This window comes from Amblyomma maculatum, chromosome 5, assembly GCF_055883805.1.
Source record: "Amblyomma maculatum isolate TAMU_Amacu chromosome 5, ASM5588380v1, whole genome shotgun sequence".
In the NCBI taxonomy this organism is placed as follows: domain Eukaryota; kingdom Metazoa; phylum Arthropoda; class Arachnida; order Ixodida; family Ixodidae; genus Amblyomma; species Amblyomma maculatum.
This window is the reverse complement of record NC_139348.1, coordinates 133,838,092-133,865,927: the sequence shown is the minus strand read 5'-3', so window position 1 is coordinate 133,865,927 and position 27,836 is coordinate 133,838,092. Positions and strand designations below refer to the sequence as shown.

At 46.2% G+C, this 27,836-nt stretch overlaps 1 protein-coding gene across 2 annotated transcripts; it reads right to left on the bottom strand.

Moving 5' to 3' along the window:
- Positions 1-16: 16 nt before the first annotated feature.
- Arpc1 (Actin-related protein 2/3 complex, subunit 1A) lies at positions 17-27,703 on the bottom strand. Of its 2 annotated transcripts, XM_084604378.1 has the most exons (10): positions 27,544-27,667; positions 27,225-27,470; positions 25,400-25,484; positions 22,596-22,877; positions 19,347-19,524; positions 17,700-17,809; positions 16,618-16,796; positions 14,533-14,633; positions 9,503-9,683; positions 17-3,270 (listed from the first exon to the last, which is right to left on the bottom strand). In XM_084604378.1, the coding sequence occupies exons 3-10, from the start codon at positions 25,461-25,463 to the stop codon at positions 3,232-3,234; spliced, it is 1,134 nt and encodes a 377-aa protein (XP_084460504.1). In that variant the 5' UTR covers positions 25,464-25,484; positions 27,225-27,470; positions 27,544-27,667; the 3' UTR covers positions 17-3,231. The 2 variants fall into 2 exon arrangements, with proteins under 2 accessions (XP_084460504.1, XP_084460503.1); XM_084604377.1 differs by lacking the exon at positions 27,225-27,470 and having other exon boundaries at positions 27,544-27,703.
- Positions 27,704-27,836: the final 133 nt, after the last annotated feature.

Sequence of the window (27,836 nt, the reverse complement as noted above, 5' to 3'; positions counted from 1 at the left end):
CATTCAACACAACCGAAAGAAAGGCGTGTGACATTTATTTGTCATTATCTTACAACCTGAAGACCAGGGCTCCCTGCTTGGAGGCATGACCGCAATGATTCAAATGTGGTGCTTTAAATAGCAAACATCACATGGAGGCCTGCATTAATTTTCCTTTTGCAATCACAGAGGCAAGCCACCGGATAGAATAAATAAGCAATTGGGCCTTTATTACAGCCGGATGTCTCGAGGCGCAAGCGCCAAGCATGAGCGACACTAAATGCGCTACACAACATTAAAAAGCTCCTCGAAACCACAAATCACTGTCTGCCTCAGCAACATGCTAAGCATCATAAATTTACAAAAAGTAAAATGTTCACTCATTCACGCTTCTGTTCCAGCATCGTTTCACTCAAACTGTACCTTGCCCAAATATGCCGCTTTGCAAGGACATATGCTGTTGGAACAACATGATTTGAATTTCTTTAGGGATGGGCCGCATGTTTCATTTCACAAGCCTCCCCCTTTTACAGCTCACAATTCCAGTTCATAGCATGTGTGGAGAGCCTGCATTTGGAATGCCTATAATTATCAAGTAAGCTAGTCCTAACCTGTATCTTATATAACCACCTGTTGAAAAAGAAAAAAAGGCTTTAGAAAGCATCTGGAGAGGTCTATCTGCCTTTAGCCTCTATGTACAAGAGCAGCAAGCAATGCATAGCGAGGAAACGCTACATTTGAACCACTCAGCTAACGCCAACTGCTACACATTGCACAATTGTTTCACTCTTGGTCAAATTCATGCATACTCCTCTTACACTGCATGAACCAGCAGAAAGACGCAGAAACCACGGTCGCCACCTTCAGAATGGCCATCAGGTAGCAGTGTAGAGTGTCAATCACACTTAGTGGAAACACGGCTCCGTGTGGCCGGACACCGATGGTGCACCACTGCATCTATCCCGGTCACGAATCAATGTGCCGTGGCGCACGAGATGAGGTACCTCGATGTGGTGCTTCGTGTCGCGTGCCACTTTGCATCAGTTTGGTTCCGGCTTGGGTGCAATAGTGCTCCGCTAATGCACAGCCATGTAGAGCCGCGTTCCCGCTATGTTTGATTGACACTGTACCACTGGTCGAACCTTTCTAATGAGCAGGAGAGATCAGCAACATGCCCTGTGCTATCGAAACATAGCTATGCTATACAACCAACTTAATTAGTGCTATTCAAAATGTGACAAAAAAGGTTTAAAAAAGAAAAACAGGCTGGCTCCTCATATTTTCTAAAACAGCAAATATAAGTCACAAACACTTAGCCAAATGCAGTCAATTTGGCAATTTGCTAAAGAAAAAGGTGCCATTTGACACTTCACAGATTGCAAGATGCGACGAACTTGTGCAAGTCTACGCATGTCGGCTTCTACGCCGAAAATGGGTTCTGCACAAGTGAATTTCTAAGAACACTAGTGCCAGTGTGCAACACGATAGCGCAATTCACATCCATGTTAAAAAGTGCTTCTTCCCCCAACATTGAGCATCAACATGCCACTGCGAAGACAGGCCAGGTCGATGCAGTACAACCGCTGCTCTGAATTGATCATATTCTATACATTTGGTGGAGGATCCTAGCAATGCACTCAATTAACTGGAGCATCAGTGCTCGGCTATGTCGGCTACCACCTGCCATACCCACAATATCCAATCTTAAAACACCAATTTGCAGACTATCTCGGCATGAATGAAACTTCGTGCCACATCTATCTCTGTACTGGCAGCCACATGTCCGAAATAATCACTGCCACCGAATGAAAAACACCATAACGGCACCGTTTCGAACAGAACAGGGGACAATACATCACCACACTGGCAGCAAACCGTACCAGTCTTCAGTAGATTGAAGCAGCACAGTCTTGAAGAGCTCAACATCTGCACATGTGTGTGCAACTTTAGAAGCAGCAGCACACAATAAATTTTTCCGATTACACAAATGATTAAGAAAGAAAGTGGTGCTCATATCATAATCAATATTTAACTTTTTCACAGCAAGGATGTGTATTAACTCTGTTATAAAAAGCACATACGATTCACCCCCATAACAATAATTATCGTCATTAACAACTCAATGCCCCCCATAAATGAAGAGACGTTCTCGATGCCCATAGCCATAAGCCAAGTTGGGCATCAGTAATGACAATAAACAAATGCTGCTGGTGTCAGGGAATGCTCACACAACCTTTTTCTGTCACCGAGTGCTGAATGTGGAAGAAATGCGTTGAACAATGCCAGCACCTATTTCACGCACATACAGTGACCTTGAAGCATCCATGTTTCATGCCGAAGAAAACCTCACCTTGATAAAGCATTCACCTAAAAAATCATCAATAGACAGACTATCTACAAATTGCATCTGCAGATTGTTTAAACAAATTGTTGTAAAGGTATATACTCAATCAAGACTGCTCTAAAGCAAAGCATATCCATACATCATTCCCTTCAGTTTATAACAGCCCTGTACTTTCCCCTTTGAACATGATGCATTCTGGGGCAGTATCCCTGCACTTTTTTTCGTTGAAACATCATGAACGCGACAATCAGAAGTGACGGCATTATATGCCTAAAAACTCGTGTGAAACAAGCGCGTGCGAAATGCAGACACTCCATTTCCTGCCTTTCTGCTCACAAAGCAGAAAGTTAAAATTGTGAGCAGAGTCCATGCGGAACTGTTGTAATGCAATGCGCTTCGCACCAGAGGTCCAATAAATTATCTGTTCGTGAGCATGGGGAAAAAAAGGATTATAAAATAAACTTGATTAGTACGCACTGAAAAAATCTAGTAGTGAAAATACTCAAGGCCAGCGAAAAAGAAAGAAAAACCAGAAGACTTGCAGACGACAGTCACCGAGACAAATGATCTGTCGGGAAGACACGTCCACCATCAGACATCCAGTTCTCGACTTTAAAGATAAAAGATTTCAACAACAACAGAGCGCCCTCCTTCCTTGGTGCTAGAGTGTTGGGCAGCAGCAACTGGCGAGAGCAGTTGCTCGGCTCAGCTTGATTTGTCTCGTTGAGTCGTCCACTTGGAGGACACTGCCCGAACATCACACGGACCAGTGGGGAGTGGTCGCCAACCGTCTTCTGTTCTTTCAGTGTTGGTTACGCGCACACTTTTTGTCCCTTGCCAACGTTGAACAAAGAAGCCAGTGGCTTGCATCGGCCGCGTTCCCGGTCGGCTAGGATGACCGACGGAGGTCAGACAATACGCATGCCTGCCATGGAGGACTGCAGCGTCTGCTCGGTCAGGCAGAGAGGGAGGGAGGGAGAGAAAGAGGCAAAGCAGAGTTTAGACTTGAGTTTCAATGAAAGCGGGCTGAATGCACTATGTGCCGTGCACCGGCGCTGATCCACTGAGGCACCCAATGTCACACCACGTTGCGCCCTCTATATGCAGAAGTGCAAACAATGGTGCAAGCACTAATTCGTGCTGCTGCTCACCAAGGATGGCAAAAATATCTGCCACCTTAGTGTTTTGCCCCGCCCTCAACATCCCAGAATGGGAAAGGTGCCCTTCAAAGCTGTCTGTGTAACCAGTTCCCTGCCCAACACAAGGCATGTTTCAATTAAGTTGTGTGTGTGTGTGTGCGTGCATACATGTGTTTGGCAACAGCAAACAGATGTGTCCTGCAATTATGTGTGATGGAAATAATCAGCGACATTTGTAAGGCATGGAATAATTTCGGCTTAACATCCAAACGTTGCCCATGAGCTATGTAAGGGCACAGCCATAAAAAAGTAAACAAAGAACTTAGCCGACATATATGATGCAAAGAAATTGTATGGGCAGCAATTTGTGTTCTTGGCACACCTTCAAATGGCAAAGATTTAACAGTGTACAGTGAAATCTCGTTACTATGAACATCACATTAACGAACTTTTCAAATTAACGAATTTTTTAAGAATCCCCGGCAGATTTGCCATGTTTTCAATGTAAAGTTATTTCAGAATTACGAATTTCAAAATAGCGTATATTTCAGAATAACGAACGTATTTTATTTCTTGTTCTATAATTTTGGAACATCAGTATTACGAATTTGGCTAAAATTAACAGCACTGCAGCTTGCAACTCTCACGTGAAATGAAACAGAAACCGCCGTTTCTGTGTGTATGGTCCGTGGGCTGTAGCTGTCATCATCAGGACATCTAGGACCAGCTCCTAGCGCCACCATGAAGCTATGATTTATTACGCAGTAGCCAGCAGGCCTAGCTGCCTGCATTTTTTTTATTCCTGTGTTGTGTGCCGTACGCAACTCGGTCGTTCGTGCGTTCGCGCATGCGGGACGGTTTTTTTTTTTTGCCGCTGATTATCTTATTGCGAAGTTTGTGCGAGGTTGGCGATGATATTAGCCAGCGAAGTGCCAAGAAGATGTGAACGCAGCTGCTTTCACTGCAAGAAATCGACGCAGGGAAAAAGCGTTTCGGCCTCTACAGACAGCTAGCATTGCCCCATCGACTGCCGCGATTATAAAAGACCGAGACAAGATTTTCAAAGCTCAGGGAGCATTGAAAATGGCGTCATAAAAAAGTCCGTTTTTTTTTTTTTTTGCACATGGACAAAGTCCGTACTTTCATTGCTCGGTGCAATCACGCACGCGATGAGGTGTTCCGGAAAGCGGAAGGTGTGTGTGCTGTAGTGGTGTAATGTAGTGCGCAGTCGTGTTTGCTGCACGCGGCAGAAGAAAATAATGGATTTCTTCAAATAAATCAGCTTTGGAGTTGGTGCAACCTTTTCACTTGAGGTTTTGCTTGTCTACACACGTGCCTACTGCCAAGGTACGTCATTTTCATACCTAGGTTTGACCACTGGCTTATAATCGCAGATTTTTCATTACAACGATATTTCAAAATAACGAATGATTTTTCGCGGTCCCGCGGGATTCGTTATATCGAGATTTGAATGTAGTTGCTTGCATCCCTGTAAGCCTGGTCTGGTGTACCTTCAGCACTGGAAGGTCAATTCATTGCTGAAGAACAAGCAGTCTAGCCCACATCTCTTCGTGCCGCCCTATTTAAACCTGTGAAAATGATTTGACAACTGGAGTTCGCAGTGCATGGAGGTGTATCCTAGCCCCAGAGAACCCACAAAGAAAAGAGCAGCTGACACCGTCTCATTTTGCAGCGGGAAACAGCTTGTGGTTGGCAATACCGCTGCCGCTGAATGGCACGGTAAAAGATTAAAGCGACCATGAGGAACACGGGTGGGGTACTGACCTATGTCGACCCGCTATCTCCCAGTTTAAGACTGTAAGGCTGCTTTGGTTAGTGCGGGGCATAAAAAGAACAGAAGGTTCTGGAATAGGTGGGATGCCACGGCCGTCCACTCCTGCATCCCAGCACATGGTCCTGGCCACCCCCTTTGTCTGCAACTTTAACGGGTTAATGCGTGGACAGATGGGGCTTAACGACAAAATTGTGGGGGTTTAAGCATAGCTTGAACCCAGTGACAGAGGGAATACTGTGAGCGTTGAAGCGATAGCTTCTGAAACACTGCCTTTTCAATCCGCCTTAAAAAAAAACAAAAAATATTTCATTAAGTTAACTTTTGGGGAAAGGAAGGCACCTTATACTTTTGGATGTACAGTAGGAAATGGTGGACATATGCACCTTACCAGGTGAAGGTCATGCTTTTTTCTTTTGTAAGCTTTAAATTAGTTTATAAGGAAAGAAAGCCGCAGTATCTGTCAGATTTGAAGGCTCCCTTATCACATTTTCCACATTTAGGCCACCCGGGGGCCTTTAACGTGTGCTGACATCGCACAGCACAACACAGGGCTGCCTTTGTGTTTAAGTTAGGTTTGGGGGAAGGAAAGTGCAGTATATTTTTGGGTGGACACCACGGAATTGTGGACACCCACACTTAATTAGGTCACAGTTCACTTGAAAATCAAAACAAATTTGTAAATTGGTTTACAAGAAAGGAAAGCCGCAGTATCTGTCAAGGTCACTTGATGGCTAAACTGAGGCTTGCGCAATGACCACTTTTACCTAGTGTAGTGAAGCTTTCACTTCAAAATCTAGAACAATGAGGGGGGGAGCGAAACTTCCTGTGACACGCGGGGGCTACTGTCCCTCGCTCAGTGCTTCACTGATTTCTGGAACTTTGATACAGAGTTGCATTGTAGAAGACTGTTCTTGGTCAGGCTTCGTTTCAGGAAGTAGGCAGGCCCTGGCACTTCAAGAAATCGTAAAGAAGGAGCGGTGATCTCAAGTAATACGTAGCCCGCCAGCTTGCGTAGCTGAACAGTAGGTGACGTTCAGTCTCTGTAGCTGTGAAGTCGTTGTTACTTGTATATACCGTATAAACGCGTGTAAGGGCCGCACTTTTTTTTCCAGACTCGAGGGCCAATTTTCGGGGTGCGGCCCTTGCACGGAATATACGAAAAAAAATTTTTTTTTTTCTACTAAAAACACACCAATCAGGGAACGAGCAGTACGGCATTTATTCTAGGCTCAATCTTCACTCGTGGAGTCTTCCGACTCCGAGCTGTTGCTGTGCTCTGATGCATGGTCATTCCACAAGAAATCGTCTTCAGTCCCATCTAAACTGTTGGATATTCCGGTCACCTTAAAACTGCGGGATACAATGTCCGCAGACACTGAGTTCCATGCGGACACAATCCACCCAAGCACAGTTGCGAGCGGTGCCCTTTTGAGTCGTCCGGTCGGCGTCTCTTCGTGATCGTCGCTTGCCATCCACTCTCTGTACTGTCTTCGGAATTCTACCTTAAAAGGGCGATTAATGCTCACATCCAGCGGTTGCAGCATTCCGGTGAGGCCACCCGGAATCACGGCCATGTCTGTGCCGATACTGCGCAGGCGTTCTTTAACCCTATCCGTCAAGTGACCGCGGAAGCTGTCCAAGACCAGGAGCGACCGTTTGGCCAACATGGCGCCTGGGCGATTTTGCCATACGCTTTTAACCCAGTCGAGCACAAGCTCATCGTCCATCCAGCCCTTTTCTTGGGCTCGAACTACTACTCCCTTGGGGAAAGCGTCTTTAGGAACCCTTTTCCTTTTTAACACAACATAAGGGGGCAGCTTTCGCCCGTCCGCGGTGACGCACAGCATAACTGTGCACCGTTGGCGCTCCGCGCCGGTTGTCCGCACGACGACACTCTTCGTCCCTTTCACGTCAACTGTGCAGTTCTCGGGAGAGTCGTACCACACGGGGGTCTGATCGGCGTTCGCTATCTGTGACAATATGTAGTTGTGCTCGTGGCGCAGACCGATTACATATTTTTGAAAGCTGAGCACCTTGTCAGTATAGTCCTGCGGCAGCCGCTGGCACAGCGTGGTCCTTCGCCGAAGGGACAGGCCCTTCCTCTTTAAAAATCTTCGCATCCAGCCTGCACTAGCTTTGAAGTCGTCGCGCGGTATGCCTTTCGCACGCGCCAAGGCTTGCGCTTTCACCCGCAACATGTCCGTGGTTAACGCGTAGCCGTTGTTCCGCACTTCCATGGCGTAGCAGAGCAGCTCGTTCTCCAGTCCCGGAAACTTGCACGGTTTGCCTCGGAAGGCGCGCTTTTTGCAACTTGAGTTCTTCAGTGCATCTTTTTGTAGGCACCATCGTCGGACGCACTTCTCGTCCACGTCAAATTTTCTGCCCGCCGCACGCTTGCCGTGTTCAAGAGCAAACTCCACTACTTTCAGTTTAAAGCCGGCTGTGTAGCTATTCAGGTACTTGCCCATCGTGCTGAAGTTGCTACGCTGGGCGCAAGTTCATGAACAAAAGCAGACAGCGCACGAAAGCCACAACTAGAACAAACTGCCACGCTACAACTCGCGTGCCCTTGACAGCCACAATAAAATGGAGCTGGTGATACTGATGCCGATATGGATAGTGGTCGCGAGGGAGAAAAAGTTGACGATGATGATGACCCGCGGCCTCGGGCGTCATCTGTAGGCAGCACGTGAAAGCTCCTGTGCGCATGCATTGCGAGGGCTATTCCCGCGTGGGTCGTGGAAAGTTTGGGTGCGGCCCTTACAAGGATATTTTTTTTTTTAAATATTTCCTTCAGAAAAACAGGGTGCGGCCCATACACGGGTGCGGCCCTTACACGCGTTTATACGGTATGTATGTCTATTAGCATTGCATAATATTCAGTTCCTCTATTCTGTGTGCATCATTGTCCTTCCCCTTCGTGACCCTGACTTTTCTGAAAGCGTTGTTAGTTGCAAAAGCGCTTCAGCAACAAAATTTTTTGGCATGTCAGATCAATTTTGTTACGTATCAAACCAATCTGTTCAAATTATCATTCCTCACCCACACTGTTCATGAATGGAATGAAATGCCTCATGTTAATATGTCGTCAATATTACCGACAATAAAGTGTTCGCATTATTACTGTAACTAATTTTATTTTTTTGTTCATATTATGTTATGTTTGTGGTAAGAAATAAACAGCAGTCCAAGAGGAAGGTAGTACAGTTAAAACTAGATTTAGCAATGTTGAAGTGAGCCACAAATCATTTCATTAAACTGGGAACTTCCTTTTATTGAGTTAGGCATTTCTCGGTCACTTAATTTGATATGTTCGATAATATGATGTAGCGGCATCTAGAAAGCTACAGTTGGATCGTGATAATATTTGCAAAGCGTAGTTGCGCTGAAATTACGGTGCACGGGAACAACCGATACTATCAGCCTGTATGAAAAGAAACAGCAAAAATCCCTACCTCAACAAGAAGAGCCCCAGGGGACAACAATTTAACTCTCTCAACAAAGAAGTCAATGATATTTGCTTACGTGCACTGTGTAATCAATACCAGCAATTATTCCATTTAAGTTTGAAGCGCGTCCAACATGTCTTTCGTCCCCTCGCATGTTTCAGCAAACTGCCGCAGCAGATAAAGGGCATCCATCAATTCACTCGCCAACGGGAGAATTCAATTCAATACAAAAATCTACCCTTGCAAGGTGCAGTTTAGTAAAAGCGGGACAAAGGTGCTTCGCAATGTTACCGTTCACTCGCATTCAATGATTTTTGTTTTTTTCCTTCTACAAAACAGAAGAAAAATTAACTTTCCAACTTCATTTCCCAAAAACAGTTCGTTAAACCAGGACAGATCATGAAATTGATTTCATTTTTTTTTTTTTTTTAGTTAGTCCATGCATTGGACCCTATGAGTGTACGAGAGGGAATCAGGATATCTTCATTATATCAGGCTTTGGCTGCATATAACGCGGGCTGTAGTACCTGCAATCTATTTGGCTACTGCCAGATTACAAGTATAGGTGCTAGTGACTATAGTTTGCAGCATTTTTTCTTTCAGAGGAAATTAATCGGTGTTACTCCTACAGTCGGGAGGCTTGGTCAAAACTCTGAATCCAGTCTCCAGAACAATTGCGAGAGTCAGCCGCCGTGCAATATCCATTCCTTGATCACCGGTAAATTGCTCCGTTTTCACTGAAAGCAGCCCGTCACATTAACGGTTCGGTGATCACTCGATGACATATAAGGCCCACCTTGAGGTCCCACAGGATGAGCCGTCCGTCCATGCCCTGGGTGCAGACGCGAGAGGCATTGTCCCGCTCTCCCTGCACCAGGCTGACCAGGGAGATGGCGTTCTGGTGCGCCGTGTCCAGCAGCGTGTCACCTCGGCTCTCCATCGCATGCTTGTCCATGTTGAGAAACTTGCGCATGGCACTACACACCACAACAGCAAAAACAATCAATGAGACGAAAAACTGGATGTCACTAAACAACAAGAGCTTTTAAGCTGTGCAGGGGCAGATAGGAATCGTGTGCGCACAACCCATGTTTGCATGGTGGAGAGGAAGGAACCTAGAGTAGTACCCGCAGCTGGTTTTGTCGGCGCATAATCAGGAAATGTACAGGAGCAAGAAGTACAGGCACCGATGAAGTGAGGGATGACACTCGTTCCATCCCTTCATTTCTGTCGTGTCGTGTCCTGCATGTTTCTAGATCGAACCTTGCCTGACCCACTGCGAGCCCAGTTCGTCTGTACGTAAACTCGCACGCGCCTTCGCTCAGCCCGAGTCTTTCTTTTAAACGCAACAATGCACGCACAACTTGAAATCACAGGTGCTTTTGTGTGGAATAAAGATGTGGAAGGAAGAGGATACCCGTGCAAATAAAGAAAGGGGCTTGAAGTGAAACTTGACATGCAAATTATGGAAACTGGGGCAATTTTAATGGTGTTACCATAATGGCCTATTCCAATGAAAAGAAAATTCTTGGCAAACCCACCTTAAGATGAAAACTACACAAACAAAGTATGCTTTTCCAACTAATTTGTAATGTAAATGCGTTACGACCCCCAGAAATAGCCAGCAGGGTGTACAGATAATAAAAGACACCTGCCGTAGGCAAGAGTGGAAGGTGGCGCACACAAACATCCATGGTATGATGGGTGCCACAATGGTGGGCTCTGGGTTATTTCAACCGCCTGGTGTTTTTTAAAGGGTTGCTGAAGGAAAACGGTGAGTCGATTTAGACTAATAGGTCAACATCACATAGAAAATGTGTTTTTACCAACAACCCTTTTATAACCAGAAAAAAAAAATATATGCATGCAGTATGCAAAACAGTGCCATGCAAGACAGGATTTTCCCAGAGAAAAATATCAACCGATACATGTTCGTCAAGATAATGTGCGCATTCCCTCGGGACAGCTACAGCCGGAAGGTGGCAGGCAGACTATAGTTGCGTGAAAAATGCCCCATTTCTTTCCACTTGCAAATCCCTGGAAGCAGTTCACCAACACAGACGCCGTAACTACGACAGCAGAGGCAATTACAAGGGTTGCCTGCGATCATACTTACTGCGTAGTTAGTGAATAAACAATCGATAACCGACAACAGTGCGCCTTTTGATGAGCAATGCACGTGATGGATGAAATACGTCGAGTGTGACTGCTGCTCATGCACTCTTGAAGTTTCCTCGACATTTCCGAGCACACTTCACGACAGCACACAACGCACCAAAGACGATATATAAGTGTCGCTATATTGCCGAGTGCATACGAGTTGCTCTGCAGTGTGTGAAAAAACTCAATAACTTCGTGTAGTTTCTCTCGTAACCATAGAGTTTCTTACTCTTACCTAGAGGGAAAGCTGTGCTGCCATCTATGGGAGTTTACATTGAGTTTCCTGACGACCAGTTCAGCCACCATGGGCGCTCAAAGCATCATGGGCCGGAGAGCTACCGAGTGCAGAACTACAACTTTTGGCCAAAACTGATGCACTTAATAGGCACACTTTGAAAAGAAAAAAACATTTTGGAAGTGGCATTTCGGGAAACATACTATTTATTGGCGACGTCTACGTTTGCGCCTTCGCTACTATAGCTTTTGTGGTCTATGTATGCACCTTGAGATGATAATGAAAAAACATCATAGTAACGCCCCTCCGTGAACCCGAGAAAAACCGACTGTCCTGCATCAAGTAGGGCACCGGCCCACGATTCTTAGCACGCCCATGGTGGCTGAAGTGCAGCGCCCTCAGCTTTCCCTCTAGTTAGTGTAAGATGCTCGTAACCATGAAGCATATTTATACTGTGTATACGCGTTGCAATGAGACAAAGATGCTCACAGCAGAGCCAGCGGATGGCATCTGCCTTTCGAGTAGTGGCAAAAGGCATTGCGAGGCCACAGAGGCCGCTGTCAGCTAGAGCGACAGCACTCGAAGCCGCACTGTGCACAATCCCACGAGCAGAATTGCTTGTGAGCCTCAGGCTAAGTCCATGTTTTTTCTTTGTACAGCCACCTCGTTAAACTAGCACCAATGATGATAGGCAGCAGTGAAGGGAAGATACCAAAGTGTGGACTATCAAGTGAACAGTTTACTACAATGGTAGTTGCTACAAATAACCAGTGTCTTTCCACTCACAGTACTCAAGATCTCTTCTCATATGTAATACTTGCAGGCTAAATATCTCGGCAGTCTAATGTGCTAATCACCAGCTATTCAGTGCACTACGCATACTCTGTGCTGCCATCATTTTCACAATTTTTGACGAAAGTCAGCGCCACCACAGTACTGAAAGACAAAGGGGAAAACTCAACAAAGGATAACAAGCTGGCCAATATGCACTAGCTGCAACTCCACATGCAAACTCTATGAATCACAATGACTGCACCCCAAAAGCAAGCACAGGGACAAAAAAAACATTACGAGGGACTTTAGAGACTAAAGTAGTGAAAGGCAAAAGCCTGAGAAGTCTCATCTTGTTTAGCGTTCCTGTCATCTGCAATCCCACACTTGAACACGCGCCAAGGAACGCCACGTGACAGCCGCCGCAAAAGCGGGACACACTTCGTCCACGACAGTATGAGCCATTAAAGGCTTTTGCCTTAATTGTAATTGTTTTACAGGAAAGGAAAGGCGCAGTATCTATCACACTTTTTCCGGCAAGTGTGTTTGGAAGGTACACCATCGCTCCTGCCACGTTGCATTCCTTAGAGAGTGCTCAATGTGGCATTGCAGATGGTAGGGACGCATCCTGCCTCAGCCAATCGGAACGCCCCAAAAGCGGGACACACTTTGTCCACGACAGCATGAGCCATTAAAGGCTTTCACCTTAAAATGTGTACTGGTGCCCTGTTGATTTGTTTGCACTTTGGTACAGTTCAATAAGACACCTATTTATAGCTAACAGCTGGATCCACATGCTGGAGGAACAGCAAAGGCAGCATAGGGGAAGGTACAATGTACTACAAGGTGCAAATAGTGATAGCCCAGAACAGCTACCCCCAACGAACTGCACACAGGTGGCGCTCTTCGGACGACGGGTGAACGACAAAATGAAGCCATGTCATCCGCTATTCATCAATGCTGTCAATCTTAAAGTGGGTAATGAGCCAAAGCCTTGTAGAACAAAATGAGCCCGAATGCCCCCAAACAGTACAGCTTGTCACCAATATTACCAGGTAACTGTCCTCCATACCACACGCACACCGGAAACACCAGCCAGTAAGCTGGGTTGCTCTGATAAAAAACACCATGCCTGTCAGTTCCATACACCAGCCACCACGCCACACGTGTGCGCCACAATGCACAAGCAACGGGGGTGCAAAGGGTTAGCCTACGCTACTCATCAGGCTGAGAAAGTAGGTGTTACTGGGGTGGGGCCAGTAGCCTCATCTCATTCCCACACACACAGGAGGTTGCTCACATACGCAGCTGGGCTGATAACTTCGGGGTCGTCGCCGCCACCTGCGATACTGTGCTGGCTGCTGCTCCCAGCGGCTAGCCAACTATCACCACTGTGCACAAACAGAGGAGGAGACACATCCCCAGTCACGGGGGCAGAGTACAGAGGCGCAAAAAAAGAAAAACAGTCGACAGGGACACCCAACTGCATCGTGCGCGGGCAATATGAGAGCACTAACGGCCGCTGATGCCTTGATACCCCGGTTGCATCATTCTTTCATGTTTGTGAACTCAATATACATCAGCCCGCACAAAGCCAGGCACCTCTCTGGGCTGGTGGTTCGTGTTTTCTTGAGCCAGTATAAAAGCAGAAAAGGTAAACCGCTACCTACAGTTGTCACTTTCAGTTTGGTGACATCATTTCACAGCAATCACAAAGATTTATGATACCCCCCCAATTAACGCTTCTAATGCTATCACATCAAAACAGGTGCGCCATGAAAAAATCGAAGCACATAATGAGTAATGCAACTCAGAGGCCCCCTGAGAAACACTTGCTAAGCATAGTAGCTCCTCAAATGAGGGCAGTCGTGTGAGCAAGTCCTCTTAGGGTTGCTCACTGAATGAGCCACAGTGCCAATGCTGAAGAAAAAAAAAAAATTGCCCCAATGCCACTGGTGTGCACCCAGATCACAGACATAAGAACATCCTCGTCCACAACTGGCTGCTTGCAATGCTTTCAATAACGATGCAGTGCACCCCGATCAGTATGATGCCCCCCCCCTGTTCAACCTGCCAGAATGCTTATGGACTTTATACTGAAGGACAGCAGACCTCCAGCATGCTCCTTTCATGCTGTGCCATTTAAGGAACCAGAGAGAAGAACCAACTTGGGTGAAGCCTGCTCACCTGGCTTAGAGCACAAGACACAAGCGTAAATGAGCAACTACACTTCATCTTCCCCAACATCAATGGGAGTGACAAAAAAAGCCAAGAAAAGAAAAACAAAACTGAAAGTGAAAACGCATTCAAAAGCATATATGACAGTCGTCACACCACTCTCCCTTTCTGTTCCGACAGAAGCAGCAAATGAAGGATCGCTCACGTAACCACCTTCACTTTCTATCGACACCACTGAGAAAGCCTCTCTTATCTCACGTGTGACCCATTTTTTGATCTCAGCAGAATAGTAGATGTTCTCTTAAACAGGGTTTCAGATTTATGCCTTCAGCAGTGCACTGACAGGTTGCCATTCACGACTTGTGAGACGTTATGCTGTCGCAACCTCTCATTCATTTAATTCCAATTCATTAAGTACTACATTAGTGCACCGCTAAGTCGATGAACGAATACCAACTAGCTCGAAGTAAAGGTCCGCTCACCTGACACCGTCCATCTCCTTGCGCTGTGATTTGTCCATCTTGTCAACAAAGCTGAGCTGGCCATTGCTGTACTCGTACACCATTGGGGTGCAGTCGTAGCCCTGGAAATGACAGCAGTCTGACATACTGACAGCTGGCAACGTAGCCCTGGAAATGACAGCAGTCTGACATACTGACAGCTGGCAACCTAATATGACAGACTGACTTGATGCTTACATCAGGGGTTCTCACTTGTATCTCACAGAACCCCAACAAGTTGTCAGCGCGTGCCAGGCACTGATTAAATAAAAGTTACTACGATGCAGTTTTGGCAGTTTCCGAGGGACATTCAATAATTTGAACTTTAAGATAATTCGAAGACTTCTTCCGGTCTCTTGACGGCCGAGTTAATGAGATTTTGCTCTAAAGTCCGCAACCTCTTATCCCCAGCGGTAGCAGACAGGTTGCAGAACTTTATTTTGCACCACAAAATGGGCATCAATTTCAGGCTGGCCATTAGGCTTTTGCTAAAAGGACAAATTAAAAAAAAAAAAAAAAAGATATTAGAGTTACGATACTCATATCACATTTACAACACACTGGCCTTCTTAAGAAACGTACAATCAAGGGAAAAATTGACGAATGCTTGTTTGCCTGAAACAATGCAGGGTGAAATGGGATGCGTTCATTATAAAAGACAGTGAAATATCTTTTCCCAAGTTTCTCAAGTCGTGGACATGAGAATAAAATGCGATCAAATGTGAGCGCATCACTGCACATCACACGTGGATTTGTTTTTTTTTTTGTTAGCAAGAAAGAAGCCATGGGTGATGTGTCTGTGTCCTATGCGTAGACATAAACTTACTTCGATAAAATGTTCCTGATGTTGGCATAAAGCAAAAAATTACGTTATTACAACATTATGATACATTATGAATGATGAATCACGACTACACCTGTGAACAGCATGCGTTCCCTCAAATAATTAATGCCATGATTGCAGTCACGCCGTACAGACAGTAAGCACAGTGTGTAGCACAATACTTTGCATCCGCTGCAAAATATATCTCCACAAATACATTTCCCAAAGCACATGGCTTCTGTCAGATCAGTGAGTGTACATATACTGATGATGTTTTTCGTGACTCCTGAGCTCTGCATCAAAATTCAGCAGAATGTGGCAGCATGCGGGATTTAACATCCAAAAGTGGCTCAGGCTGCGAGGAGCATTACCACCTAGGGATCTTTAGCGCGCACTGAGATCTCACCACATGAGGGTGCCTCTTTCGGTCTAGCCTTCACAGGAATGCTGACAATGCGGCCGGGTTTGAACCCGGGTGATCCAGCTCAGTAACCAAGCGCCCTCTAATTGAATGTGGCATGTATTCGGCTAAAATAGAAACTGATTAACAGTTAGTTAATATGTCCGTGTGGCACGAGATTTATCAAAAGCCATTTGTGGTGCTGAACACACCCCATTCCACACAAGTGGAGCTGGCTTTCCGAGGTCAACAATCACTACTAAAAGCTTTTCTAGTCTATCTTACTCCGCCATGGCGGTTCACTGGCTATGGCGTTCGACTGCTGAACTCAGACGCGGGATCAAATCCTGTCCATGGTAGCCGTTTTTCAATGGAGGCAAAAAGCAAGGCAGCCGTGCACTGTGCGATGTCAGTGCAATTTTAAGAATCATCCACAGCTCTGCACTGTGGTGTCCCTCATAGCCTGAGTCACTTTGGGACGCAGGCAGCACAAACCATCAATCCAATATTGGGACTGTGTGGGCAGTATTCGGGCCAACATAGGACCAGTACATTGCCAACATATTACAATACTGGGCCACAATGGGGCAATGGCTTGTGCGGCCCGGAGACATTAAACTCTCTAAACTGAACTAAACTGCTTATCGAGGCACCCAAGCTTTGCAAAAATTTCTAGTGACTATGCCGCACCACACAGATGGTGCATAAAAGTGCCAGTGGCTGGCACTTGTTCTTGCCGGCGGACGCAGAAGACGCCACAGATTTGAGGCAGTTAACAGTCCAGCTACTTCTTGCTTCCTCTTCCCTGCCCTTAACGCTTTGAAATGGCGCAGTGGACACTCACAGCAACCAGCAGCCGGGTGGGGGAGACCCAGAGGCAGGAGAGGAAGGGCAAGTACGGGGTGCGGACACACACAATGGCCTGCCCTCGCTGAGCGTCCGCCACACAGACGCTCGAGTCATGGCCAACCCAGGCGAGCCGCGTGCCGTCGCCCGAGAAACACACCGAGTGCACCCAGCCGACTGCACATGAGAGAGACAACATGACAAGTTGAGACCTCTGCCGTTTCTATGACCCAGACCCGAAAAGGGCCACTTCAATCAGGTCCCGGGATAATGCGAAAAACACCAAAGGGCCTCAACAAACTTTCATTTCAAACATGTTCTCAAGTACCGTGAGCCATTAAAAAGCTGGGTGCTCACAGGAAAACAGCCACAGTCCTCTGTAGTAAAACTTACTTTGACAAAAAATAGCTATGTCGCTGTCTTGGCAAGATCATCTATCAATAATGCTACGGCTTGAAGGCAGCTGCCTTGTAATTTTGCTACCATTTATTGAACAATAAACACTAATCTATGTATTGAAAAAACGTGGCCCGAAAAACACACCTTCCCGCTCCAATCGTCCCATTATGTAGTATACAAATTATCAGAGTTTGCGTTACCATACCACATTTGCAATTCCACCCAAGCCTTGGAGTCATACCTTTGCTCAAATTAGCACAAGTAGGAAGGGGGGGGAGCAGATAAGAAAGCGATAGCGTTGCACGAACGCGGTGCTATCTTCTGTGCCCTCAGTGTCATATGAAAGCAAATTAAAGTGCAAGAAACAATACAGCACAACAAACCTTCCAATGCAGTGCCACTGAGCTCAAACTTCTCATCCTCGTTGCAGCAGAGTGAAGCACCCGTACAGTTTTTTTTTTTTTTCTTTTTCCAATACTTACTTTTCTCACTCACTTTTCTAATACATCACGGATTACTGTTAATTTTCTACCCCCATCCCTATGGTTTCATTTTTACTGTCGCGCTCATACCTTGACTTGTCCAGTCAGTGACTCTAATGCCAGCATTTTTGGCACCCGATTACATCTACCACGTTGCCACTAAAGAGCAGTGGAGAAAGGAGTAAGTAGGGCCACTCACTCCCACTGGCAGACAATTCGGCCACCAGGGTTCCGAAGGAAGCGCCCTTGTCTCCCCAGGGCGTTGGCTCGGGTGCACTGTCAACCTCCTTGATGTAGGCCGAAAACACCCTGCAAAAGGCACAACCCGCCAGAGATTCAGAGCATCAACGGGGATAGCACCATAACAAGCTGCTTAAAGCACGCTGCCAAATTTCCTGCAGAAACAGACAAACTTGCCCCTGATTCGAGAGCTTTTTCCCAAGACCATGTAACAATAGCCCATTTGCCCAGTCTTTCTTTTTTAACTTAGACCGAGTATTTTAAGTTGCCTTTACAGTAAATAACATGCAGGGCCTACTTAGTCCACGCAGGATCAGCAGTAATCCCAGTTCAGTGATCCCTGTTCCATCCCGACAAAGGTGGCAGTAAAGCAAAACCAACTCCACCAGGTACACATCAGAAACATGTTAGCCTGCTTGTCTTCTGTTAGGCCACTTGCTCCACAAGATTTTAAAATAACCAGAGAAAGGTACCACTCTATGCTAGTTCCTTAAGGAGCACTTTGTCAGCTGTTAGAGTGCCAGTAAGACAAGGTATGACTGCCAAACTAATAACTTTTTCAAAAAAAAAAAAAAGAATAAAATATCTTTACACTCAATAAATGTCCCGAAATCAAATGTATGCGCCCTGCCATGGTGGTGCAGTGGTAACACGGCCGACTACTGTGCCGGAGTTCCCGGGTTCGAACCCAACCACGGCGGCTGTGTTTCGATGGAGACGAAACGAAGTGGCGTCCGTGTGCTGTGCGATGTCAGCGCACGTTAAAGATCCCCAGGTGGTCGAAATTACTCCATAGCCCTCCACTACGGCTCCTATTTCTCTCTTTCCACTTTCACTCCCACCTTCATCCCTTCCCTTATGGTTCACAGAGCAGGTGCGACAGATACTGCGCCTTTCCCTTCCTGTGAACCAATTATTATTATGCCTGAAAGTTGCAATAAATGAGCAGAAAAACACACAAATGCGAACATGCATAAAGCTCTTCGAAGATAAGAGATGGCATCCTTTTCGTTCTGCATAAATATAGCACACCTTAGAAACCATTTTTATTATTTTTTTTTTTCATAATTTAACAAGCATACTTTCTAGAGCAATTTTTTTTTAGTTATCGCTTTAAAGCACCCATAGTGAATGAAGTGCTGCGCCATCAGCTTTCCCTGTAGGGAATATTACAGAGCTCTATGGGCTACTCCCCAGAGTGAGGAAAGCCATTGCATAACTGAGGGGAGAGCCAAGATAAGTAAGCACGTGATGGCACATTATGTGCTTCATCAAAAAAAACAGCGCGAACAAACGGGGACGATAGGAGGAAACAACAGGAACAAGCGCTGACTCTCAACTAAAGTTTAATCGCAGAAAACACATTTATATAAGGTACAGAAACAATAAAACACCAAAACCTTTGTTGTTTCTTCCTGTCGTCCCCGTTTGTTCGCGCTGTTTTTTTTGGATGATGTATCACCAACTCGCCCGCTTAACTATCCTATTGAACATTATGTGCACTGCACTTTGTGGCATACCTCTCATTTTACTACATGTGCCTCGTTTTCGCAGGCTAACCAAATGATTGCTGGGGGACCATCGAGAAGCATGCATATTAACATACCTGGTGCGGAAGTCTGTGGATCCGCAGGCAAGCAGGCAGTTATTGGGGTGCCAGTCCACCGAGGTGGCCGTTGATTTGATGGGCTTCTTGATGTGCTTGCTCACCCACCAGTTGTGGTCCTCCTCAAAGTAGCACACCGACACCACCTTGGCACCCGAGCCCACGGCAAACTTGTTCTCTGAAGAGATAAAAGAGGAGGTGAGGGGAAACCAGCTGGCTGCACACCACCCATTTTTAGCAGAAATCCTGAACAAGCTCAATTTCCAAACTTCTTCCTCAAATATGCTGTCAATACAGCAATAAATTCCGAGAGCACTGCAGAGTCTCCAGTGCAAAAATGCGAAAGCCTGAGCCACATCCTGCAAGGATGCTGGCGTCAAAGCACCCCTCACCCCTAGCAGCATCAGTGTGCTCAGCGACACTACCATTCTTGTTTCGTGCCCGCGACAGGCTAACTGCACGCAACGCCGGTCTGCACGATTTCCGTGTGGTATGCCATGTTTTGAAGGTTGGGTTACTAGCATCAATGATTACTTCAAGCACCACTGCTCAAAAATCTGCCGTTCCTTAAAAAAGAAAAAAAAAAGAAGTAACAACTACTCAAAGTTGGGGCATCGACCTATAAGTAGAACAGACCTATCTTTGAAGCCTCTAGTAGTTTTGGATGAATAGTGGGTTGTAAGGTTCGGCACATTGAAGTTTGTATTTTGGCATGCTTGGTTGTGAGGGAATGTCTCGGCGGGGTGCCGTAGTATGAACTGTGCGTCACATATGGCCTCTTTTCGGACACGCGGTTCCTTGAAGAAGACTATTCCAAAACGCAAGCTCTTCGTTCTGGAAGCGCGGCCAACGAGCTCCTTAAGAATGCTGGTGAAGTGTTTGTGCTCCAGCTGTTGGGCCTTGCTGGAGGCGACCATGACAGACCTTGCAAAACATTCAATAATGTTTCTAGTCTCGAAATTTCGCATGGAGTGCTCTGCCTGGTTCCAGTAGCGTCTGTCACGAGCACCGTGGCCACGAGGTCTTCACAGTGAAATGGCATCGAAAGCATCAAAACGAGTCAGCCAACGCCACCTAGACAGCATTTCCTCTAGCTGGAAGCCCGATGTTAATAGCATTGAATAATAACGAGACCAGAACTGAAAATTTCGAATAAAATTTGTACTTATCAGCATATAATGTGAGGCGGAAATTTAACATGATAAAATCGGTATAGAAACCTCGTATTACATGCTGTTTTTTACGGTGATCTGAATACACTTCACATACCTAAATGGTTTCAAATTAACAAAGTTTTACAGTGTCTATTCTAAGCAGTGAGAGATAGAGCCAAAAACCTGGCATCCAGACCTGCAACTTTCGAAAAAAAAAAAAAAAAAGTGCTAGCAGTTTAAAGGAACGGGCGGGATATCTGAATGCCAAACACTTTTTTTCAGCACCACAAAGACTATCTGAATCAGTGTAGCCAAGTGAAGGAAGCTGGTCTCACCAAAAGTTGTTAATATTAGTCATGACTTATGACAAACCATCTTTTGCCCCCAAAATAAAGGCTACAAGTGCAGACTCCTGCTGTCTGTGTGTCCACAAAAAAAAAAACCCAGCTTTCATCAATCTTACAGGATTCCACAAATATTTACCAAAAGGCACTGAAGAAAAGCTAAGAGGGAATAGAAAATCCAGCACATGCAAGAATTTCCTCAGTGTACAAATACAGTCGACGACCGATATTTCGGACTCTCAACGGACCACGAAAATGTCCGAAAAAACAAATGTGCACCAAAAAAGCTCAATTTATTGCCTATTATTCTCTTTGAGGCCGGAAAAAGTCATGAATACTTTTCTGCACCACGCTCCGCTTCCGTGCTAACAGGTCCACCTGAATTTTGCTTGCATCAGCTCAGCTTGCGTCGGCTGCGCTGCTGCAGGTGAGTCATCGTCGTCAGACTCCACAAGCACTTGGCGAATAATTTCTGCATCTACGAGCCCAGCGCACAGTTCCAACTGGTGGTCCACGTCTCTAAACTCTGAAAACGAGACGACTGATGGAATTTCAACAACAGCAGTGCGAAGGTCGTGAATGAACTGCTTACTGCCTGACAGCTGCTCGACGACGCTCTCCTCGTCCAAGGCAGCCGACTCGTCATTTAGCACAAATCCCGCGTGGCGGAAGCATTTGCGCAGCGTTGTGGGTGCTACAGACTTCCACGCATCGGCGAGGGTACTAAGTGCTCCAAGCAAATCGACAGAGTAGGTTTTCCCACTGTCGAGGCACACCACAACCACCAACCACTGAATCACAACACCGACTCTGTTGAGTGCCTTCTTGCTGCCGCGTTGCACAAAAAAAATTGAAGCCGATTCAATTAAATGCGAGCCACAGTAGCGACAGAATGTAGTTCTCGCATCAGCATGACCACGGCTAGGCCTACTCACTACGCTCGGCAACATACGAGAGATGCACGGCAAACACACGGAACAGGCCCAGTCGAAGCGATCACGCTAAAAGAAAAAACATCACTCCGGTGGCGAGCAGCGACGTCCCAAGTTACGAGTTAGCGCTTGTCCGTGTCTTCCTCCCGTCCTTCGTATACTTTTCCGCGCTATTTTCCATCATGAACGTTAACCAACTCGCCCAACTTTCGGCATTACCAGTAACAGAAGCTGCTAGGCAAATATAGCCTCGATCCAGCGTGTTTAGCTGAGGAGCGGCACGCAAGGATGGCACCGGTTTCGAGGCTATCGAAGGAAAAAGTAAAACAAGATGGCAGCGACACCGCTCAAAAGGTGTGGCAGTTGGTCGGCTGACGCTTAGAATGTCCGAAAAATCGAATAGCCCTCCTTAGAGTGTCTAAAATTTTAAGCAGCATAATACACTGACTTTATAAGGTATGTCCTGGGGCCGGGAAGAAGTCCGAATAATCAAGCATGTCCGAAAAATTGAGTGTCCGAAAAATCGGTCGTCGACTGTAGTACTCACAAAAATGACCAAAAGCATCCAACGAAATGACACTGTACTGCTGAGGCAGAGCAAATACGAGCACAATCCGTGCATTTTAGGACTCTAGATGTTGATGCAGCAGCCAGTGTGCTGCCACACAGTGTTGCCAGACAGTGCTAAGTGTTGCGACTGATTGTCATCTAGAGCCATCATTTGTTCACTGATGTGCAACCCATGGTCTCATACGAATTCGAGAAATGGTTTCTGCGGGTAACCTCTCACTAGAAGGGGCAGGGGGCAGGGTCACTAACCCTGCGGAGACCACCGGACGCAGGTTGCAGCCCGGTTGATCCGCAGAAGCACCAGGGTGGGCGTCCACACTGTGGCCTTGGCGCCGGGCTCATCTGAACCCAGGGTCCAGACATAGGCATTGCGGTCTGCGGCACATGTCACAATACGGTTGCTCCGCGGCGCCCAGTCGACGCTGGTCACCCTCAGGTCGTGCCGGCTCAGCGTCTGCCCTGGGGACCAGCCCCCACCGGGCTCCCGCTTGTACAGCTGCACGTCCGCGTTGTTGGGGCTCAGCGCCACCTCTGAGCAACAGAAAGGAAGAAAAAAAAAAAAAAAAAAAAAAGCGGAGAGATTCGTTCATGGCTCACGCAAAACCCATGTGTTCTGCACAGACTGTTCCACACCATACACTAGAATTTACACATTCTAGCCTTTCCAAGTTTATTACTTTCATACTAGTAAGCAAGCACTGGTTTGTCAGCACACCATCAATTAATTGCAAGATAACTTTTTTTTTTCTAATTTACTCTAGTCAAACAGGAAAAAAAGTCAAACATGTCTACATTTTGTCTTCCCACTTTATCGTTAAACAATCTGATCACAAACTGAAAGTGCCTGAAATGCACTGTTGAACCTATGCCTTTAACAATGCACTTTTTTTCTGCATGCTTTCACACCGAGCAGGAGTACATACTAACACCTGAAATTAGCTGCTACGTATCAATGTTCATGTTCTTTGAACCACACTCCACACCACGCAGTCATCCCAAAACATGTGCACTCATTGATGATTGATTGATTTGTGGGGTTTAACGTCCCAAAGCGACAGGCTATGAGAGACGCCGTAGCGGAGGACTCCGGAAATTTCGACCACCTGGGGTTCTTTAACATGCACTGGCATCACACAGCACATGGGCACCTTGCTTTTCGCCTCCATCGAAAAGCGGCAGCCGAGGCCAAAATTCGATCCCGCATCCTTGGGAACAGTAGTCGAGCGCCGTAACCACTGCGCCACCCCGGCGGGGCATGTGCACTCATTAGATGTTCTGACCCAACCCCACAACAGCGCATGACCAATGCATTAAAATAAATCAACAATTTTTACAAGCAGGCATCCCCTAAAGTTTAATTTAAAAAGCATTACCATGAATCAATGGAGACCGTCAATAAAGAATAAAGCTGAGATGAACTGTTTGCCTCTTTTATAGGGTGAAAAATACAGATTGTCTGGCTGAGTTCAAATTAACTGGCAACAAGCTAGGCTCTAAAATTAAGTTGGGACTATGACCAATAGCTTTCTGATGTCTGCAGCAACCCTAAAAACTTTTAAACAACCTAATGTCCAAAAATGAAAGGGATAGTTTCTCTAAATAAATGGTGCACTTTACATAGGGGCATTGCTTGGTGACACTTTAATAAGGGGCTTGCACACCTCACACAAGTAACAATTTATACCAGCCAGTACCAATGAGCTCAGTGCTCATGCTTCCAACTGTAATGCATTTGAAATCAGCACTTTAATCAGAAAATTAACAAACATCAGTGCATACAGAGCCAACACATAAGCACAACCTATAAAATGCAATGCATTGCCCAGCCAAACACATATACACAACCTGATCTTAAGTACCGGAGTGTTTCCAGATAAACTAAAAATTTCTAAAGTGGTGGGAGAAATGACCTAAACTATAATGGTAGATCAATTTTAGTGCTGCCGATCTTCTCAAAGGTCACTGAACAAGCTGTAAACATCATACTACCAAATTTGTGCCAGTAAAACATTATCATAGCTGGGCCTAATATAGATTCATAGCAATATCTACAGGACGGGCGGTAACGAAAACCAAACAAAGCAGAAAATGTTGAACAGAAAATTTAAATAATCTTAGTATTTTTACATTTTGAAAAAGCTTTTGATTCCAACAGGCCACAAATTTCACTACAAGAATTATAAGCATGGCTTTAGAGCAGTCAAACACAAAAAAAGATTACCTCTCAAATTGTCACCAGTACACAGATATTAGCTGTGCAAAGTCCAGTATAGGTCGAATACATTATGCAGTCAAGGAGAGGTAACACCAGTTTTTAGTCAGAAGAAAAATTTTAGGAGTTATCTTCAATGCCAAGTTGTCAAAAGGCGTTCTAAGGCTATTAAGTGCCCTTGATTGCAAACGCCTGGAAGGAACGTCTTGTGCAGCGCCTACACATGCAGCACTGAGTCGAAGTGCACAAAAGGACACACTGAGGAACCTCACCGTGCCTACCTGTATTGCACTGTATTGTATTGGGTTTTACGGTGCATAGGCAACTAAGGTCATCATGTGGCCAACACAGGGTTGAGCGTGTGTTGTGTTAGAAAGACCATTGTTTACAGTTATGTCGCAGTTTGTTTAGAATGTCGATTTCTTTGAAAAAATTCAGAACACAAGAAAATTTGATAAGGGCATTTTCTCTGAGGAGAAGGTTTGGGTGGAGTGGGATGTGTTCATTGCAAAGAGCTATAAATTTGTTTTGCTTATTTCCTCGAGCTTTGTGCATGATACCAAAAGGCGATTGATTGTGAGCTCATCTCCACATGCTTCAAATGTAGGCTTTTCTAGCTGCAGGAATAAAAAGTTGTGCGTGAGGTATGTGTGTCCAATGCGGAGACGACACAGGATCAAGTCGACAAAGTGCTCTTGATGACTGCATGACTTCCATTCTCCAGCTACAGGCTTAATGAGGTGTAGTTTACTGTTCACCTCATTTTCCCACAAAGTCTGCCATTTTGTTCTTAGTTTACTCCGTATGATCTTCATGCAATCTTTGCGAGGTATATGCCTACCTGTGCGATCCTTGTTCCAGGCATGGCAAGTAATTGGTTGCACCCCAAAAGTGTGTATGTCCATGGTACTGCTACGGAGCTGTCACTGCGAGGCAAACAGATGCAGGGCTTGTAAAAGGGCAACAAAAAAGAGCGCATCCGGTCAGTGCAACAGCACAAGTCAGTCTTTGTGCAAACAAACAGGGTACCAGAGGCACTTCCTTCACGTGCATACGATTCATATTACAGTCCAGTTTCAGGCTGCACAATAACAGCCTTATATGTTAGCACGATCATAACAGCAATTAAAAACCCATGTGCAGAAGCACCAAACTACTGAGATTGAAAACAGCGGTAAAGTTTCAACACAAGCACATCTAACTGCAGTGGATCACCTAATAAGTGTTTCCTGACAAGCTAGAAACCCGTTAACTATGACTGTCAAGACGTGCAACGCGTGTCAGCCGTGCAAAGCGAGGCTTACAACCAGCGAGCCTCGTCTGACGTCGCCCCTATTCAGTCGCCGGCAGTAGTGTCGCTGACACCTAGTCAGGTGTGGCCCATGAACGCCATGCATCGATGGCCCCGCGCGTGGCTCAGCCTTATACTAATGAGTGACGCACCACTTTTTAGACAAGGCTGTCCAGCGCAAACAAACAGCCGCGACTTGCGAGACGGCGCGCCTGCTTGCGCCCCGATTTCGAAACTTCACGCCGGTCGGTGTCAGCGGCCGCACACAATCGTTTCAGGCCTGTTGCAAGCAAACACAGGAAATTATGCGGGTTAATCGTGGGTCAAATGAAAACTGCGCAACTAAGCAGCCTTAAAAAACATGCACCGCGCAAACCCCGACCTTTGATAGATGTGTATTACGGATTCTGATCTTGCGCTACCGCGTTCGGGCTCGTCTGCTTCAAATGGCTGTAAACACCAAGGCATGTCACGCATGCGCACTTTACGTAAACGTCTAATGAGGTGACGCGGAGACCTTCGCGAATGCTTTCACAAGACAGCATACTCAAACGAGATACGCTGCACAGCACAGTGCAATGACAAGCCTCAGATCGGTAGAAACAAACATCCTTCGGATTTAATGGCACTCATGTGTAGCCGCACGGTACTACAGCGGTGTTAAGGCACTCCGGGCAACTCGGTGGGGGAAGCAAACGAAAAAAACAACAAAAATACAAACACGCGGAATTCATAAACTGCCTTACAACAGCGCCGGGTAAAATCAACGCCGTTCGCACGCCCACTCGCGTCGCCCCTTCCGGCCTGCGCCGCACGGCTCGTTAAACCCGCAATTGGAGCACAAAGCAAAAACCCAACGGGAAGGGAGAGACTGCACACGAAAAAATGCGGTGGTCGTTGTCGGCGTCGTTTATCACCGTTTACTTTTGAATCTTTGCTGCGTCGAAATCCGAAACAATCTAAACATTCGGGTTCCGGAGTTACGTCATGGACAGATCGTAAACTGCATGCCCGTGCTGAATCACCGCCAAACGTAAGCATTGAACATGAAAGCGACTAGATCCAAAAGACTCATATTTCCTAGGCTACCGGACAACTGAGGGCATGATCAGAGACTTTCAAGTCAAGAAAATCCATTGAAAGCGCTTTTAGCACGACGTAGCATTACGAAGACAGTCGACCCGTGCTCGAGTTCCTAGCGCTCATGCCGACTATTCGCCTTTAGGACACGAAACAGGAAACTGGCTCGCACACCCAAAAATTAAGAGGCAGCCTGCTGGCCCACCTGCTATGTAATCTCACGGTTTCTATGAGTGCAGCAACATTCTCGCCCTGAGATACGGCGTACTACGTCAAATTACTGCCAGCGACTCACCGGTGCCAAGAACCTGTTGCGTTACACCACACGACGAAGAAACACCACCACCCAGGCGATAACAGGAGCTGAAGGAAGAAGCAACTAGAGGAGGATGCAGACGCACAGTACCGCTCGATGCATAAGCGAAGCCGCGCCCAGTACAAAGATTGCGTGCCGTATCACCGGAACGGTAGCACATCCTTCGTCGGCACACTCTAGGCCTAGCGGCTTTGCGGGGGAGTAACCCGTCATCGGTGCCGACAACTGGGATTGAAACGGCGCTTTCGTAGACACGCCACTGCTGTTCGAACAGCAAAAGAGTGCAGGCACTTCTTACCTTTCTGTTACAGTCTATGCATGAACACCGACGCCGAAGTTACAGAAAATTCACCGAATTTGCCGACCGAGAAGCACGTCCTCTCGGCCTCCGCGATAAGTGAAATCGCTTCGTATTTTGTGATTTTGGCTCATGTTGGCCAATGTTGGCTGTGCCGGCGGATACCGGAACGGATACAAACAATGCTCGTGACATTTTTACCACTATCAGCTCTCTAAATAATTTACTGGTCTTATAAATTTAAAAATAAAGATAATAAGGAATTTATAGTAAATTTAATAACAGATGGAGGC

Bases quoted from the DNA above. Each gene is read 5' to 3' on its own strand.
- Arpc1 (XM_084604377.1), bottom strand. From the start codon at position 25,463: ATGGACATACACACTTTTGGGGTGCAACCAATTACTTGCCATGCCTGG. The intron at 16,797-17,699 runs GTGAGTGGCCCT...TCTCATGTGCAG, and splicing joins CGAATTGTCTGCCAGTGGGA to TCGGCTGGGTGCACTCGGTG. The intron at 3,271-9,502 runs GTGGGCCTTATA...CTGACCGAGCAG, and splicing joins TCATCCTGTGGGACCTCAAG to ACGCTGCAGTCCTCCATGGC.